At 33.3% G+C, this 20,769-nt stretch overlaps 1 protein-coding gene across 3 annotated transcripts in view; it reads left to right on the top strand.

Annotated features, from left to right (window-relative positions):
* The window catches only part of LOC128554258 (uncharacterized), a 29,149-nt gene that overhangs the window by 4,823 nt on the left and 3,557 nt on the right, over positions 1 to 20,769 (top strand). For 2 of the 3 annotated variants that reach the window (XM_053535508.1, XM_053535509.1), the window contains 2 exons: positions 9,873 to 10,012; positions 16,800 to 18,199. In XM_053535508.1, coding sequence (XP_053391483.1) covers positions 16,808 to 18,199 — 1,392 coding nt within the window. In that variant the 5' untranslated portion in view covers positions 9,873 to 10,012; positions 16,800 to 16,807. The remainder of the gene's footprint in view (positions 1 to 9,872; positions 10,013 to 16,799; positions 18,200 to 20,769) is intronic. The other variant, XM_053535510.1, reaches the window with a different exon arrangement.

A 20,769-nucleotide genomic window follows, 5' to 3' on the forward strand; every position in this document is an offset into this window, starting at 1 on the left:
CTGTTATTAATACAGCATTTGAGAAAGTTATGTGTATGTCACAAGATGATGCACTTAGAGCCTCTGTAAAACAAGATCAAAATATTGTGCCTTTTGTAGTTGAGTACAACACATCTCTTCCTAATATTGGCAACATTATTAACAAATACTGGGATTTACTTCAGTTGTCAGATAATCCTGCTGTTAAAATGTTACATTTGTGTAAACCTACCATGGCTTTTAAACGTCCTAAGAATTTGAAGGACATTCTAGTTAAAACTGACTTTCATATGTTGTCTGATGTTAATTTTACTTCGTCTAAATGTAATCGTTCAAGATGTTCACATTGTTCTTACATTACTGAAAGTGATAGTTTTAATAGCTCTCAGTGTAAGAAAACTTTCAAGCTTAAGATAATGCAACTTGTAAAAGTTCAGATGTAATATATCTAATAACATGTAGAAGTGTAAAATGCAATATGTAGGCCAAACTAGCCAGCAAGTTTCAAGACGCATGAATAAACATCGTTTTGATATTACAAGTTTTATCGATCCTGCATTTTTAGTCATGTAGCAACTCATTTTAATCAAAATGGTCATAGCTTAAATGACTTTAGCTTTATGCCTATTGATGTTATCCATGATGATATGAGGAGGCTTCTAAAGGAAACTTACTGGATTCACAAACTAGATACTATTTTTCCAAAAGGAATGAATTTAAAAGTAATGTATAATTTTTCATAAATCTCTTCACTTCATAGTGTTTTCTGTTATGTAACACAAACTGTGGTTTTCTTAATGTCAGTTAGTACTGTTTTTGCTGGTATTTTCTTTTTTTGTCTATAACACAATTTACCCAGTGATTTCGTATCTTTGTGATCCTGTACTTACTGTTATTATGATTATTAACATTATTATTTTAAATAATGTCTATAATCTTACTATGTATTAAGTATAACCACTTTTAATTTTACTTTTGTCATAATATACTTTAAATAGTACTTTAGATATACATTTGTGTAAACATTATGTAGCCTATTGTACATTGTAATTTTTACGCCAAAATGTTTGTAACGTAACGTCATCTTTTATGACGTCATACATTCATGACGTTGTTTATTTCATATCATATTTGTTTACTTCCTGAAGAAGACTAATAAAAATAGTCGAAACGTTGAATGAAAATGGAGTTAGCTTTGTAATTCTCCTGTTCTCTGAATAATTATCTTTTGAGTTATAGTACCTGGCTAGAACTTGATCCTAGGAAATATTGAGATAATCTTTTATATATGGCCAATATCTCCACTGGATTAGATTGCCCGTCACAAATATTAAACAACCGTTAATCTGACAGTCCAATTATTTTGACTAGTTTGAATCTTTTATCACATGTATCATTGTCAAGCATTTGCAGGGACATGTCATTTCAGGGCTTTTTCAGGGTTTTGGGAAAAAGGCCCCTGGTCATATTGGGAATTTTTAACGCGGTAAATGGTCAAATTTGGGAAAATATACTGACAAATTAAGTGAGTTTTTAATTAATATATATTAGTTTAAATCTTCAGTTTCAAATTTTACTGGTAGACAGTATCCCCTTGTGAAATTTTGAGATTTTTTTTTTCAGGATTGTGTTCCAATATTGCCTAAAAATACAGTAACTCTTTATTTGTCATGCTAAAAATTTTGTTTACAGTTTGTTTTCACCAAAGTTATAACTGAAATTATCCAAAAAGTAGAATGGCAAAGTGCGTGTATTTTCGAGTGTAAAAACTGGGTCGCGAAAATATGTGACAATTGATTTTAATGGTGTAAGAACTACCTGTCAACATGTTTTGGGTACTTTATTCAATTAATATTTGTGTTTTTATGCATTTTGAGCAGTTTTTGCATACAAATCATACATTTCTTCAGCACAAATCTTGTAATTATTTTTTGCCGAGGTTGCAGGACGGTCATGTTACTAAAATTAGAAACGTGTGGGTTTTTCCAACATTTTGTTTGATTTACTTGGCAAACAAAACTAATTGTGCAAGAATTATTATTGAAAAACAGAAAGTAACTTATTTCAGTTGGGAAATTTTTCATTGGATTGGGAATTTTTTGCTCCAGATTGGGAAAAATAGAGCATATTTGGCATTGGGAATGGGGCCGAATATCGGCCCCGTGAGATAGGGTGAAAAAGCCCTGCATTTTACATTGAAATTGAAGTTTGTTTTGAACAGAACTACTGAAAATTGTGGTATTAGTTATTTTTCTTCTCTAACCCTCAAAACTTCAAAAGTAAAAAAAAATATGTTTAGCAGTTGATACTCACTTTTGCTCTTCCATTTTGCCATTTCTTTGGTTTCTTTCCTTTTTATCAATTGTGGTATTTTTCTGACAGTCCCACATGAATTCGATCGTTGTCCAATTATAGCAGAGCTACCGGCGCTGCGAAGCGGCGCCGACAGCGTCGCATTACGGTTAAACGTATGAAAAAGAAAATGAATAGAGAGATCTAACTGTGAATACTATCGAGTTGAAAATTCGTGGTACTTTTTGGAATCGGTGTTGTTCGGATTTTTTCTGGTACATTATGCACATAGTAATTAATCAGTAAAGACGTCAGTAGACGCTTACTGTTTACGGTTGACAAAAGCGTCTCGCTTACTGCTTTGATATTGAATAAAAATGCAAATGAGCGTTTGATAATAAGAAATAAATGCTAAATACATTTTCTACGAAGAAAAAAGAAATAAAACACAATATTTTCATTTTGAAACGACTTTCGTCACGCTGCCATTACTGAACTTTGTTATATATACTTATGTTTGTCTGATTACGTCATAACTCCACAATGGTGTAGTGGTTAGTGAGTTCGCGTTGTAAATCAGAGGTCGTGAGTTCGAACCTCACCTGGGCCAGATTTTTTTTAATTTTTTTATTTTTATTTCATTTTTTTTGTATTATTATGAGTTTTGAAAATATTGTATAGCTAAAGTCTCTTGTAATTAAATTTGGAATTGGAACATTAACTTTTTACATTAAGTCCTCATTGCCCAACATTCACACGCAAAGACACAGAATTCCTTTGGCTATTGGCCTAATGAGATTCTGTTAGGTTTAAAATTTTCAAAGTTCAAGCTTTTCAATTTGAAGCAGTTATCATTTTGTGACTGGTTTCCAGTATGATAATAAGTTATGTAAAATTGTTGATGCAGTGCGTTTTAAAAAGAATAACAGAAATTATTCAAGTATGTTTTTTTTCTTTATCTTGGTGCAGATGTTAATCTATACCTTTCTTTTGATTATATACAGAATATTTGTAGAGTTCTCACATGTCGAGAATTAATCTTGATGCAGTCTAAAACATGCATTCAGAAATCATGAATTATCATTAATAATTTCAATAGATCTAAAGAACATAAACTTCCTAAACGAATCCAGAATTCCAGATAATTCCAGCACCACTCCTTTAATTTTTAACGGGCACTGGTGATTTTTCATGGGAGCTCTGCCTTTTAGGTTGCACCTACTTTCATATTAATATACAGACAACAAATCTTGTACATGTGATACGCCAGATTTTTCAACATCTGGACAGCTTTGAAAGTTTGATAGTGAAGGCCATTTTCGTAGGTGATTACTCCTAATGTTGAGCTTTAGGTGCCGTAATTTCTACTCAGATCCAATTTCTTTACAACACTTGTTATCTCTGCCAACTCATTCCAAAGATTATTGTCTGTAAACTTGTATATTTTTCCAATTTAATTTCACACAATTTACATTTATGCAGGCCGCCATTTTTCATGCGTCTACTGATCTAGATTAAAAATCTCTACCATACAGTTAAACTTTTATTTTTGGCAGCAGCAATTACGGACGGTCGGCGGGTAAAATGAAAATAAAAGTACAGAAAATGACTTTTATTTTTATTTTGTTTTGTCAGAAAATAGGGTCGGCGCTCCCGTAAACCAGAAAATTAAAAAATGCTGGCCTAAATGTTTTTATACCATTGGAGAAAAAAAATTTCAACTTTTTAACAGAAAGTTGCAAAACTGCACTTTTTATGCTTTAAACATGATTAGTGATGTTAGAAATCAACTTACTGATGCTCTGAAGACATAACCCCCCTTATTTGTATTCATTTTTTGATGCAAAATTGATTTCCGCAAAGTCTCACATAAAAAAATAATATATAAAAACCGACCTACCCTAATCTTTTTGAGCATGTTACCAGAAACAAAGAATTTTTTTCAGGCCTAATTAGATACGTACCTTTTCATAGGTTTACCATTTGCCATCTTGGTTTTCTACATGACAGTGATGTTCTTTCTACAAAATATCAGTACATATCTGTTTGTATTTTTTCATCTTCAATAAATGTTTTATTGAAATATAACCCAACGTAAAGTTTTTCAAAGGAAAATCCTTTTTAACTCTTATGTGTCAAGTCCTAGGCCACAAAATGTATATCTGTTTCAAATTTTAAAGCCATATAGCATAAGACGATCACACTCAGGTTAGGCAAAACAAAATGGCAGATTCCAGAGGCGTACCTGGGGTGATTTTGAGCTGTACGCCAGATATGAGCAGCATAGCAGCTACGAACCAAGTAGAGATGCTGGTGAAGGAGGAGGCGGATTGGGTTTTTGGGGCCTCTCCTTTAACAAGAGGACCATGATGGTCCTGAATCGCTCACCTCTTTCCACATGACCCAGTTTTGAGTATGACGTCGTTTTTTCTATTATTTGACATAGTGACCAAGTTTTTGAGCTCAAGTGACCCAGTTTTGAACTTGACCTAGATATTATCAAGATAAAAATTCTGACCAATTTTCATGAAGATCCATTGAAAAATATGGTCTCTAGAGATGTCAAAAGATTTTAATAATTTTAGACCTACTGACCTAGTTTTTGACCGCAGTTGACCCAGTTTCAAACTTGACCTAGATATCATCAAGATGAACATTCAGACCAACTTTCATACAGATCCCATGAAAAGTATGGCCTCTAGAGAGGTCACAAGGTTTTTTTATTATTTGACCTACTGACCTAGTTTTTTAAGGCACGTGACCCAGTTTCAAGCTTGACCTAGATATCATCAAGGTGAACATTCTGACCAATTTTTATGGAGATCCATTCACAAGTATGGTCTCTAGAGAGGTCACAAGGTTTTTCTATTTTTAGACCTTATGACCTAGTTTTTGACCGCACATGACCCTGTTTCAAACTTGACCTAGATATCATCAAGATGAACATTCAGACCAATTTTCATACAGATCCCATGAAAAATATGGCCTTTAGAGAGGTCACAAGGTTTTTCTATTATTTGACCTACTGACCTAGTTTTTGATGGCACGTGACCCACTTTCAAATCTGACCTAGATATCATCAAGATGAACATTCAGACCAATTTTCATACAGATCCCATGAAAAATATGGCCTCTAGAGAGGTCACAAGGTTTTTCTATTATTTGACCTACTGACCTAGTTTTTGACCGCACATGACCCACTTTCGAACTTGACCTAGATATCATCAAGGTGAACATTCTGACCAATTTTCATGAAGATCTCATGAAATATATGGCCTCTAGAGAGGTCACAAGGTTTTTCTATTTTTAGACCTACTGACCTAGTTTTTGACCGCACATGACCCAGTTTCGAACTTGACCTAGATATCATCAAGATGAACATTCAGACCAACTTTCATACAGATCCCATGAAAAATGTGGCCTCTAGAGAGGTCACATGGTTTTTCTATTATTTGACCTACTGACCTAGTTTTTGATGGCACGTGACCCAGTTTCGAACTTGATCTAGATATTATCAAGGTCAACATTCTGACCAATTTTCATGAAGATCTTGTGAAATATATGGCCTCTAGAGAGGTCACAAGGTTTTTCTATTTTTAGACCTACTGACCTAGTTTTTGAAGGCATGTGACCCAGTTTCAAACTTGCCCTAGATATCATTGAGGTGAACATTCTGACCAAGTTTCATGAAGATCTTGTGAAATATATGGCCTCTAGAGAGGTCACAAGGTTTTTCTATTTTTAGACCTACTGACCTAGTTTTTGATGGCACGTGACCCAGTTTCAAACTTGACCTAGATATCATCAGGATAAACATTCTGACCAACTTTCATAAAGATCCCATGAAAAATGTGACTTCTAGAGTGGTCACAAGCAAAAGTTTACGGACGGACGCACGCACGCACGGACGGACGACGGACGACGGACACCGCGCGATCACAAAAGCTCACCTTGTCACTTTGTGACAGGTGAGCTAAAAAGTTGAAACAAGAGTGCCAGAATGTCACATTATTATATACGCCCGTCACAGCAAATTACTAGCACCTGTATTTGCAAATGAAATTTTAATTTTGTGGTTGTTTAGTAATTATTGTAATTCTTTTGTTTTTCTAAGTCCACAAAAAAACAACTCCTTACCTGAGGTAGAGATACCTTAAAATACACCTAAATTTTGAAAGTAACATCTATGTTGTACCACAGAAAAATTCAGAGTTTGATTATGAAACTGTGTGATCTAATTTGCTTTCTTTCCTTCCACATTATTATATTTAAAGGGAATTAATAACATATTTTTCCCAAATTTCATTCAGAGTATTCATTCTCAAATATTCATAAAGAAATAAATACTAGTATAGAGTTTAACCAAAGTAACCAAACGCATCTCTTGCCATTTTTTTTATAACGCCCGTTTGAACAACAGGACGTATTATGGGAGCGCCCCTGGTGGGCGGGTGGGTGGTTGGGCAGGCAGGGGTTCGTCCTCAGACTTGGTCCGGAGCATATCTTCTTCATGCATGGAGGGATTTTCATGAAACTTGGCACAATTGTTCACCATTGTGAGACGGAGTGTCATGCGTAAGAACCAGGTACCTAGGTCTAAGGTCAAGGTCACACTTAGAGGCCAAAGGTCAGATACAAGAATGACTTTGTCCGGAGCATTTCTTCTCCATGCATGGAGGGGTTTTGATGTAACTTGGCACAATTGTACACCATTATGAGACAGAATGTCATGCGCAGGTCACTTCTTTAGAATTACTTCCCTTTGTTGTTACTATAAATAGCTTATATTGGTTATATCACTTCCATTCTTTCCTTTTTAAGTTCTTTAACTCTGGCACGATACTTGGCCCGTATTAGTATTCATTAATAATTTTATCTAAGATTTTAGACTGTTTAATATCTATTTCACAGATTTTTCCTTGAATTACTTCGATATAACGATAAATAACAAAATGAATTATGCCAGACTTACAATGTTGAAAATTCAAGAGTTCTGTTAATTCCTCTATACAATTAACTCTGGGACACAACAGTAACAGTGTTTCAAAATATTTGCCTCACTGAAACAATGCGTCATTCTATGATATATTTTATTGTGTAACTGCCAAGACCTGCGCAGGCATATTGTGTATCGCCAAAGGGACCTAACAATTTTTCTTGTCAGGGTAACTGCATCTAAACTCTTACCCAAAGAGCTTTAAAAATATATTATATTTTTACTTCTTTGTCTTACCAAATCTCAACTGCTACACTTAATGCACGTGAACAAATCACATATTCAAACCTAGCCTTGGATTCAGGCATTGATATGTTTTACCTTTTCATAACATACACGCTATTTCATATGTATGAGCAAGTCGCTGTTACTGGTCGTTTATTTTCTGATAGTATCAACGACTTGCAAAACAGAAGCACATGAAAAATTGACAGACTGGAACCCAGGCTAATTCAAACCGTGTGCAAAGCTGTTATTATCATATCTGTTTATTTAATATCCTCTACAATGTGAAGATTGCATTAGGCAATACTCACACATAAGGGATATACTATTTTTTTGTTGTTATTGTTTTTGAAATCTTCGTCAATAATTACTGTGAAATCATTAAAATTCGCTGGCATGAAATTTCGCGCAAACGTGAAAAAGGACTGTTTAGCGCAGGCTTTAATTCGCGCATTTTCAATTTATAAATGAAAAAATGAATTAAAAAATAATAATAGCGCAGTCTTAAATTCGCTCATCGGTTCTAGCGCGAAATACGCAAAAATTCGTCCTGCGTGAATAAAAATAATATCACAGTAATTTAATAACGCATGACTTCTGCATCATTCTGCATTTTGACAGGTTTTTGATAAATGATATCTACCATTTCAAGTTTTCTCATGCGAAAAGTAACATTTTTCTAGTTAATGTAAACACCATCTAATATTGGCAAATGCAAATACAAACTGCGTAAATTGCTAAATGGTATTTCAGTTTCCGGATCTGAATATGAACTGATAGATTTAATTGCAACCATTAAACATTTAACACAGTTATATTTAGCGTAACTCATGTCATTTGAAACTTGAATGGCAGAGTGAGACTGGTGTACTGTTTTGTGCAAACAAATTTTCCACATGCCCAAACTGAGTAGCTACACCGATGTTTAATGGACACATATAGTTTGTAGAAAACGAGTGCTTGGTCGTTGCCGTAGAAACTTGTATGCACAAAAGATTTGTTTGGACTATAACGATGCACCAACACAAATTTAGGTCATATGGGAACTTTCTAGCTTTGATGTGCAGTATTTCATCACGGGCAGCTGCCTAGGTAGAACCTACGACCTTCCGTTAAGCAAGCTGGATGGCTTCCTCACATGATATGCACAACAGAACCTCTTTTTTGACAAAGTATCGCAACTTGGAGTTTGTGGCAAAATGATTCACCTGAAGTGGTGCTCTGTATCTAAAATATCCAATTAGTATACTTGTACATTAAATATGAATCATTGATTAGACTTTTTGTACTAGTAATAAATATTTATACTGTGTTTAGCAATGCATGCATTTTGTCTTAATTATTTCTATAAACCTATTGCATACCAGTAGTTCTGTTAAATGTATGTTTACATAAACTATATGTGATAATTGTTCATATTTTCAAATGTAAAATTCGAATCTAGTACACCTTTGAGATGTGGTCTGTATTTTGTATCCACTTGTATCTTTGTATGTTCGAAACCTCACACAATGTGTCTATTCTTTAATCAGAGTAAGCCATCAAGCTGGCTTTGTGAACAAATCATGGCTTTTTCCAGGTACCAGTTCATGGCTTAAGAGGTACCCGGGGTCTTCCTCTCAACATTAAACACAGCTAAAAGCTCAGGATAGTTCTTTTGAGACACAAACACAAACTTGTAAAATATTGCAAGTTTACTTTAATTTAATTGATCATCTTATACTAAACTTTAAAAACGTTTCAGAGTTTACCTGCATATTTTCCATGGCATTGATATGCTTGTTTTACTTTCATTGTTTGAATGTTTCTACTTAAGTTTGTCATTTTTGTGAGACATATCTATGCAAAATTTGTTCAACAGAAAACTTTAACCAAGGAATGCCCAATATACTTAGTTCCAAAAGAAAGTGTGCACTTTTTAAGTTTAAATATTTCAAAAAAATTCCCTGACGTTTTTTTTCATTTTTTCATACACTAACTCTCAGGTATAACTCAAAATCTAAAATGTTTACGAACTGATTTAAATTTTGGTACCAAACATTATGTTTTCATGAAAATAACTGAGAAAAAATAACAGAAAACTAAGTGCACACTTTCTTTTGGAACTGAGTGTATACACATGTGTAATCAAGATCATATGACATGGTTGTGAAAACCTTTACCAGTCCAATTAAAACTATATGATATTTGAAATAACTGATATTATTTAAATATTGCATTCCTGAGAGGGTGATATGAAAAATTTTCACAGTAAGATATATGAATATCGACCAAGAGGCCAATCGAGGTCTATACTGTAACGATCTAGCCATTATTATTTTAACTCCAGATTGTTTGTGAAATGAAATATAAATAAATAACTGTTTTATTTTTATTTCAGATGCCCATGTAGCTTACTCCCTACAATCTCCCTATTTTCCCCTATGTGCGTTTGAGAATAATCCACGTTTGAATATAGATGTGTTTGAGAGAAGTACCCACGTTTGAATACTGATGTGTGCACAGGCTAGCAGACCCCATGTACGTTTCAATATTCCTATATAAAACAGCTATATAACTAGATGTTATGCATAATTACATACCGGTAGTTTGAATATTCCTACTTTCAACATAACACATGAACAGCTAGGGCTCCTGAAATTTGCAAAACTCAGTCGGTCCAAAACAAAACCACGACATTGGCTCTACCCCACCCACCATATTTTACATATCTATTGTTATTTGTAAAATGTGATAGAGTAAAAAAATCAGTATGTCCTGCATTAACAAACAGCTAATGCTTGACAGCACTTTGGCAGGGTTTTCCGAACTAGGTGGGAATGAGTTAAAGTTCTGATAATGGCATACAATAAAAAAAACTCGTATCAATAAGCAATACTGAAGGAAAAATGGAAAAAAGAAACAGAAAGATAGAAAATGATTTTAAAGAAAAATTTGGGGTAAAAAAATAAAAGTGAAAAAAAACTAGAAATGTGTCCATGGGACACAGATGCCCCCACTACATGACATTAAAATGACAATTTTTTCCCAGGTCAGGGGCCAAAAATGACAATTTTTTCCCAGGTCAGGGGCCAGAACCCCTACAATACTGAATGAATCCGGATGCAAAACCCCAGGTGCACAACTGCACATGCTGACCAACATTCCTGTAAACTTTGGTGACTCTAGGTCAAATACTTTTGGAGCTACGCACGACACAACATTAAAATGACCAATTTTTACTAAGTCAGGGGCCATAACTCCTACATGACTGGATGAATCCGGACGCAAAACCCCAGGTGCACAACTGCACATGCTGGCCAACATTCCTGTAAACTTTGGTGACTGTAAGTCAAATACTTTTGGAGCTATGCGCGACACAACATTAAAATGACCATTTTTTTACTAAGTCAGGGGTCATAACTCCTACATGACTGGATGAATCCGGACGCGAAACCCTAGGTGCACAACTACACATGCTGACCAACATGCCTGTAAAGTTTTGTGACTCTAGGTCATATACTTTTGGAGCTAGGCACGACACAACATTAAAATGACCAATTTTTACAAAGTCAGGGGCCATAACTTCTACTTGACTGAATGAATCCGAACGCGAAACCCCAGGTGCACAACTACACATGCTGACCAACATTCCTGTAAAGTTTTGTGACTCTACGTCAAATACTTTCAGAGCTACCCACGACACAACATTTTCGGAAGGACGGACGGAAGGACGGACGGACAAGAGCAAATCTATATGCTCCCCCCCTCCCAAAGTGGTGGGGGCATAAAAAACCAAACATTTTCAATGTTTATATCCCTGTGACGTTAACCTTTGACCCTGAAATCAATGGGGGTCAGGTACACATCAAGACCAACATACCTTAAAGTTTCAAGGTCCTAGGTGAAATACTTGTCCAGATATTGAGTGAACAAAAGAGTTAACATGTTCAGGTCACTGTGACCTTGACCTTTGACCTAGTGACCTGAAATCAATTGGGGTCATATACACATCAAGACCAACATATCTATAAAGTTTCAAGGTCCTAGGTGAAATATTTGTCTAGATATTGAGTGAACAAAAGGGTTAACATGTTCAGGTCCCTGTGACCTTGACCTTTAATTCAGTAACCTTGAAATCAATAGGGTTAATGTACACATCAAGACAAACATATTTATGAAGTTTCAAAGTCCTAGGTGGAATACTTGTCCAGATATCGTGCATAAACCATTTTCAAATCTTCAGGTCACTGTGACCTTGACCTTTGATCCAGTGACCTTAAGTATCATCACCAACATACCTGTGAAGTTTCAATGTTCTAGGTTAAAAGAGTATAATTTCTGCTATCTTCTATTTTAAATGTATACATGGAGCCTAAAATCTACTCTCAATCTAAGACAGTGTATTATTTCTGTTATTTGATCCTATTTACAATGTGTAGATCATTAGATGGGGCTTTAATTCCATAAAAAAGAGTATAATTTTTGCTATTCCCTTCTATTTTCAATCTGTAGACTGGATTGAATCAGTACTCTTAACATACAGTATATTTTCTGCTATTCCTTTATATTTTCAATGTGTAGATTGGGCTAAAACAGAGTATAATTTCTGCTATTCAGTTCTTTTTTCAATATTTAGACAAATCCTAAAATTTATACTCCTAAGATACAGTATTTTCTGCTATCATTTATATTTTCAATATTTAGACAGATCCTAAAATTCATACTCCTAAGATACAATATTTTCTGCTATCAGTTATATTTTCAATATTTAGACAGATCCTAAAATTCATAGTCCTATTAAGATACAATATTTTCTGCTATCAGTTATATTTTCAATATTTAGACAGATCCTAAAATTCATACTCCTAAGATACAGTATTTTCTGCTATCAGTTATATTTTCAATATTTAGACAGATCCTAAAATTCATAGTCCTATTAAGATACAATATTTTCTGCTATCAGTTATATTTTCAATATTTAGACAGATCCTAAAATTTATACTCCTAAGATACAGTCTTTTCTGCTATCAGTTATATTTTCAATATTTAGGCAGATCCTAAAATTCATACTCCTAAGATACAGTATTTTCTGCTATCAGTTATATTTTCAATATTTAGACAGATCCTAAAATTCATAGTCCTATTAAGATACAATATTTTCTGCTATCAGTTATATTTTCAATATTTAGACAGATCCTAAAATTCATACTCCTAAGATACAGTATTTTCTGCTATCAGTTATATTTTCAATATTTAGACAGATCCTAAAATTCATACTCCTAAGATACAGTATTTTCTGCTATCAGTTATATTTTCAATATTTAGACAGATCCTAAAATTCATACTCCTAAGATACAGTATTTTCTGCTATCAGTTATATTTTCAATATTTAGACAGATCCTAAAATTCATAGTCCTATTAAGATACAATATTTTCTGCTATCAGTTATATTTTCAATATTTAGACAGATCCTAAAATTCATACTCCTAAGATACAGTATTTTCTGCTATCAGTTATATTTTCAATATTTAGACAGATCCTAAAATTCATACTCCTAAGATACAATATTTTCTGCTATCAGTTATATTTTCAATATTTAGACAGATCCTAAAATTCATACTCCTAAGATACAGTATTTTCTGCTATCAGTTATATTTTCAATATTTAGACAGATCCTAAAATTCATAGTCCTATTAAGATACAATATTTTCTGCTATCAGTTATATTTTCAATATTTAGACAGATCCTAAAATTCATACTCCTAAGATACAGTATTTTCTGCTATCAGTTTATATTTTCAATATTTAGACAGATCCTAAAATTCATAGTCCTATTAAGATACAATATTTTCTGCTATCAGTTATATTTTCAATATTTAGACAGATCCTAAAATTCATACTCCTAAGATACAGTATTTTCTGCTATCAGTTATATTTTCAATATTTAGACAGATCCTAAAATTCATAGTCCTAAGATACAGTATTTTCTGCTATCAGTTATATTTTCAATATTTAGACAGATCCTAAAATTCATAGTCCTAAGATACAGTATTTTCTGCTATCAGTTACATTTTCAATATTTAGACAGATTCTAAAATTCATAGTCCTAAGATACAGTATTTTCTGCTATCAATTATATTTTCAGTATTTAGACACATCCTAAAATTCATAGTCCTAAGATACAGTATTTTCTGCTATCAGTTATATTTTCAATATTTAGACAGATTCTAAAATTCATAGTCCAAAGATACAGTATTTTCTGCTATCAATTATATTTTCAGTATTTAGACAGATCCTAAAATTCATAGTCCTAAGATACAGTACTTTCTGCTTATATTTTCAATACTTAGACAGATCCTAAAATCCATACTCCTATTAAGATACAATATTTTCTGCTATCAGTTATATTTTCAATATTTAGACAGATCCTAAAATTCATAGTCCTAAGATACAGTATTTTCTGCTATCAGTTATATTTTCAATATTTAGACAGATCCTAAAATTCATAGTCCTAAGATACAGTATTTTCAGATCCTAAAATTCATAGTCCTAAGATACAGTATTTTCTGCTATCAGTTATATTTTCAATATTTAGACAGATCCTAAAATTCATAGTCCTAAGATACAGTATTTTCTGCTATCAGTTATATTTTCAATATTTAGACAGATCCTAAAATTCATAGTCCTAAGATACAGTATTTTCAGCTATCAGTTATATTTTCAGTATTTAGACAGATTCTAAAATTCATAGTCCTAAGATACAGTATTTTCTGCTATCAGTTATATTTTCAGTATTTAGACAGATCCTAAAATTCATAGTCCTAAGATACAGTATTTTCTGCTATCAGTTATATTTTCAATATTTAGACAGATCCTAAAATTCATAGTCCTAAGATACAGTATTTTCTGCTATCAGTTATATTTTCAATATTTAGACAAATCCTAAAATTCATACTCCTAAGATACAGTATTTTCTGCTATCAGTTATATTTTCAATATTTAGACAGATCCTAAAATTCATAGTCCTAAGATACAGTATTTTCTGCTATCAGTTATATTTTCAATATTTAGACAGATCCTAAAATTCATAGTCCTAAGATACAGTATTTTCTGCTATCAGTTATATTTTCAATACTTAGACAGATCCTAAAATTCATACTTCTAAGATACAGTATTTTCTGCTATCAGTTATATTTTCAATACTTAGACAGATCCTAAAATTCATACTCCTAAGATACAGTATCTTCTGCTATCAGTTATATTTTCAATATTTAGACAGATCCTAAAATTCATACTCCTAAGATATCAGTTATTTTCAATATTTAGACAGATCCTAAAATTCATAGTCCTAAGATACAGTATTTTCTGCTATCTGTTATATTTTCAATACTTAGACAGATCCTAAAATTCATACTCCCAAGATACAGTATTTTCTGCTATCAGTTATATTTTCAATACTTAGACAGATCCTAAAATTCATACTCCTAAGATACAGTATTTTCTGCTATCAGTTATATTTTTAATATTTAGACAGATCCTAAAATTCATAGTCCTAAGGTACAGTACTTTCTGCTTATATTTTCAATACTTAGACAGATCCTAAAATTTATACTCCTAAGATACAGTCTTTTCTGCTATCAGTTATATTTTCAATATTTAGGCAGATCCTAAAATTCATACTCCTAAGATACAGTATTTTCTGCTATCAGTTATATTTTCAATATTTAGACAGATCCTAAAATTCATAGTCCTAAGATACAGTATTTTCTGCTATCAGTTATATTTTCAATATTTAGACAGATCCTAAAATTCATACTCCTAAGATACAATATTTTCTGCTATCTGTTATATTTTCAATATTTAGACAGATCCTAAAGTTCATAGTCCTAAGATACAGTATTTTCTGCTATCAGTTATATTTTCAATATTTAGACAGATCCTAAAATTCATAGTCCTAAGATACAGTATTTTCTGCTATCAGTTATATTTTCAATACTTAGACAGATCCTAAAATTCATACTTCTAAGATACAGTATTTGCTGCTATCTGTTATATTTTCAATACTTAGACAGATCCTAAAATTCATACTCCTAAGATACAGTATTTTCTGCTATCAGTTATATTTTCAATATTTAGACAGATCCTAAAATTCATACTCCTAAGATACAGTATTTTCTGCTATCAGTTATTTTTTCAATATTTAGACAGATCCTAAAATTCATAGTCCTAAGATACAGTATTTTCTGCTATCTGTTATATTTTCAATACTTAGACAGATCCTAAAATTCATACTCCTAAGATACAGTATTTTCTGCTATCAGTTATATTTTCAATACTTAGACAAATCCTAAAATTCATACTCCTAAGATACAGTATTTTCTGCTATCAGTTATATTTTTAATATTTAGACAGATCCTAAAATTCATAGTCCTAAGATACAGTACTTTCTGCTTATATTTTCAATACTTAGACAGATCCTAAAATTTATACTCCTAAGATACAGTCTTTTCTGCTATCAGTTATATTTTCAATATTTAGGCAGATCCTAAAATTCATACTCCTAAGATACAGTATTTTCTGCTATCAGTTATATTTTCAATATTTAGACAGATCCTAAAATTCATAGTCCTAAGATACAGTATTTTCTGCTATCAGTTATATTTTCAATATTTAGACAGATCCCAAAATTCATAGTCCTAAGATACAGTATTTTCTGCTATCAGTTATATTTTCAATATTTAGACAGATCCCAAAATTCATAGTCCTAAGATACAGTATTTTCTACTATCAGTTATATTTTCAATATTTAGACAGATTCTAAAATTCATACTCCTAAGATACAGTATTTTCAATATTTAGACAGATCCTAAAATTTATACTGCTAAGATATAGTATAGTTTCTGCCATTCATTTATATTTTCAGTGTATAGACTTAGCCTAAAATCCATACCCTATATAAGATAGAATTGAATATAAGTTCTACTATTCCCTTTTTGCCCTGTGAGGTCACCTCATTAAAAGAGTTTAAAGCATTAATTTTGCCTTAGTAGTTTCTGAAACATCTGTTTATAATAATAATAATAATAATAATTAGAAAAACAACAAAATTGCAATGTGTAGACTGGCCCAAATTACATACTTTTATCTTAGGTAGAGTACAGTTTGAAGTCCTGCCTCCTTATCTGTTTTAAGGATTTCAAAAAAGCCATGATTACACTCAACTTGTTATAATCCATGTAGAAAAATTCACCTGGACAATACCGTTATGAAACTATTTTGCTAAACATATTTTTTAGTTTGTTAATCTAGTAAAATGATATTTTCAGAGTTCAAGATGGAAGATGGGGAGTTTAGATTCTACAGACTTGTTAAGTGTGAGAAAGAAGTGGTCCAACTGTCCCTTCAGGAGTTGTTTGAGTTCCTTTGGAATCTAAAATACCCTGAAACTCCATGGGCCAAAAATGCAGCAAGCGTGAAAGTGTTTGAAGAAAAAGAAGAGGAGCACTTTCAAAACAGTTTGCACGGATTGTCTCCCAAAGAAAATTGGAGCAAAATTCAGAAAAGAAACCGACTCCATAGCACTTTCAGAGATAATGAGTGGGGTAGTTATGACTGGGATATCAGCAAGTTTGCATATGCTTTAGTAGACTCCAAACTCTTCTTTGAACTAGAGATAACCGATGAGACAGGTATGCCACTCAGTGCGCACATTGTCAGGATAAAATACGATCGTAATGAAATCGCTCATTTTAGAAAAGCTAACTGTGACACCGTTTACTTTGAAAAGATTTTAAAGTCAACAGAAGACTACATGAAAGCACTAGTAGAAGTAGTAAAACTGAATGTATCCCCATACATTGAAAAATTACAGGCAATAAAAACAGAGGAAAAACCTGTTTCGGCCGAAGTATACAATCATATGAGTTTAGAGTTTGAAAAGTTGAAATGCTCACAACTGGTCTATGAAGAAAGGGAGAAGAGATACTTAGTGCAAGAAGAACTGAGTGCAACAATAAGAGAATTAGAGAGGATTAAAACTGCATCAGAAAACGCATTTCTAAAGGAGAGCCATTCAACAGAATGTGAAAGACTGAAGCAAACACATTCAACTGAATTTAAAAGACTGAAGCAAACACATTCAACTGAATTTAAAAGACTGAAGCAAACACATTCAACTGAATTTAAAAGACTGAAGCAAACACATTCAACTGAATTTGAAAGACTGAAGCAAACACTGAAGCAAACACATTCAACTGAATGTGAAAGACTGAAGCAAACACTGAAGCAAACACATTCTACTGAATTTGAAAGACTGAAGCAAACACTGAAGCAAACACATTCAACTGAATGTGAAAGACTGAAGCAAACACTGAAGCAAACACATTCAATTGAATGTGAAAGACTGAAGCAAACACTGCAGCAAACACATTCAACTGAATGTGAAAGAATGAAGCAAAGCCATTCAACTGAATGTGAAAGACTGAAGCATGCACTTCAAAGCTCTTCAATGGAAGTTGGGAGACTTCAGTCTGAAAATGCGTTACTGAAGCAGAGAATGCACAAACTAGAGTCAGGTATTACTCTACGGAAACGAAAGCATTCTGAAAATCCGGAAGAATTTCAGGAACTAAAATCTGAAGAACTGGACTTATATAACAAAGTTAAGAAAAGTACAGAACAGACGAATTTTGATAGCCTAAGATGTAAACGCAATGGGATGATGAAGGTAAAAGCTTATTTCTTGAGGACATTTGGGACTGCACTGAATTTCAACCATTAGGCTTAATTTACCTATTTCTAAATTGCTTTTAAATCTCTCCTTGCAATTTTAAAAGAAACAAGAGCTGTCACTACACTGTCACTACCAGTGACAAATGCCCCCAAAGCAAGCCCAAGAATGCTACAATTGTCTGCACAAAATATGCCAAAATAGATTAGGTATGAATCATTTTGTGACCTTGACCTTGACCTGAGAGACCCGGGTGATAAGCGCGACACATTTCAATATGGTTAAAATGCCAAGTAATTTTAAAATCTCTTGATAAATGGCAGAGTTTATGGACCAGACAAACAAGAGGGCCAAGATGGCCTTAGGTCGTCCACCTGAGAAACACACCATAACAGTGTAAACATGTTTGACCTGGTGATTTCAAGGAAACAAATATTCTGGCTTATTTCCATTAAAACTGGACCAAAAATGTGGTCTCTTGAGTTTAAACAAGTAATTTATTTGATATGACCTAGTTTTTGAATCTGACTTAGATTTCATCAAGGCAATCATTCTGACCAAATTTTATGAAGATCAATTGAAAAATACAGCTTCTATCGCATACACAGGGTTTTTCTTTGAGTTGACCTAGTGACCTACTTTTTGACCACAGATGAGCTATATTCTCACCTGACCCAGATTTCATCAAGGCACTCATAGTGACCAAATTTCATGAAGATCAACTGGAAAATAAAGCCTCTATCGCATACACAAGGTTTTTCTTTGATTTGACCTAGTGATCTAGTTTTTGACCCCAGATGACCCATCATCTAAACTGACCTAGATTTCATCAAAGCAATCATTCTGACCAAAATTCATAAAGATCAATTGAAAAATACAGCCTCTATCGCATACAAAAGGCTTTTCTTTGATTTGACCTAGTCACCTAGTTTTTGACACATTTTCGAACTTGGCCCTGATTTTATCAAGGTAATCATTCTGACCAAATTTCATGAAGATCAGTTGAAAAATACAGCCTCTAGCTAGCTATGGCATCAACAATGTTTTTTTTTTTTATTTGACCTAGTGGCCTAGTTTTTGACCCCAGATGACCCTTTTTCAAACTCGGCCTAAATTTCATCAAGGTAATTATTCTGACAAAAATTCATGAAGATTAACTGAAAAATACAGCCTCTATCGCATACACAGGGTTTTTCTTTGATTTGACCTAGTGACCTAGTTTTTGACCCCAGATGACCCATTTTCGAACTTGGCCTAGAATTCATTAAGGTTATCATTCTGACAAAAATTCATGAAAATCAGTTGAAAAATACAGCCTTTATCACAAACACAGGTTTTTCTTTGATTTGACCTAGTGACTTAGTTTTTGACCCCAGATGACCCACTTTCGAACTCATCTTAGATTTCATCAAGGTTATCATTCTAACAAAATTTCATGAAGATCAGTTGAAAAATACAACCTCTATCGCATACACAAGGTTTGTCTTTGATTTGACCTAGTGACCTAGTTTTTGAATCTGTATTACCCATTTTTAGATTCTTCCTAGATTTCATCAAGGTAATCATTCTGACAAAATTTCATGAAGATAGGTTGAAAAATACAGCCTCTATCGCATACACAAGCTAAATGTTGACAGAAAATAGACAACACACGATTGACAACAGACGCCGGAAATCGAGTGATCATAAAAAAACACCCGAGGTAAGCTAAAAATACAGCCTCTATCACATACACAAGGTTTTTCTTTGATTTGACCTTGTGACCTAGTTTTTGACCCCAGATGACCCATTTTCAAATTTGGCCTAGATTTTATCAATGTTATCATTCTGACAAAATTTCATGAAGATCAGTTGAAAAATACAGCCTCTACTGCATACACAAGGTTTTTCTTTGATTTGACCTAGTGGCCTAGTTTTTTACTCCAGATGACCCATTTTTGAACTCGGCCTAGATTTCATCAAGGTTATCATTCTATCAAAATTTCATGAAGATCAATTGAAAAATACAGCCTCTATCGCATACACAAGGTTTTCCTTTGATTTGACCTAGTGACCTTGTTTTTGACCCCAGATGACCTATTTTTGAACTCGACCTAGATTTCATCATGGTAATCATTCTGAAAACATTTCATGAAGATCAGTTAAAAATACAGTCTCTATCGCATACACAAGCTAAATGTTGACAGACAGACAACAGACAGACAGACGCCGGACATTTAGGGATCACAAAAACTCAACTGAGCATTGCTCAGGTGAGCTAAAAACAGACCATTTTCACCTTTGACTTCTAAGTGTGACCTTGGCCTTGGAGCTAGAAGTCTGGGTCTTGTGCATGACACATCACCTCTTTACAGGGAACATTTATACCATGTTATTTTAAAATTCCTTCATCAATGGCAGAGTTATGGACCGGACAAGAAACAGACCATGTTCACCTTTAACGTCTAAGTGTGAACTTGACCTTTGAGCTAGGGGTCTGGACCTTGCACGTGACATGTCACCTTGTTATGGGAAACAATTATGCCAAGTAATTTCAAAATCCCTTGATGAATGGCAGAGTTATGGAC

The sequence above is a fragment of the Mercenaria mercenaria genome, unplaced genomic scaffold (assembly GCF_021730395.1).
Source record: "Mercenaria mercenaria strain notata unplaced genomic scaffold, MADL_Memer_1 contig_4879, whole genome shotgun sequence".
Classification (NCBI taxonomy): Eukaryota; Metazoa; Mollusca; class Bivalvia; order Venerida; family Veneridae; genus Mercenaria; species Mercenaria mercenaria.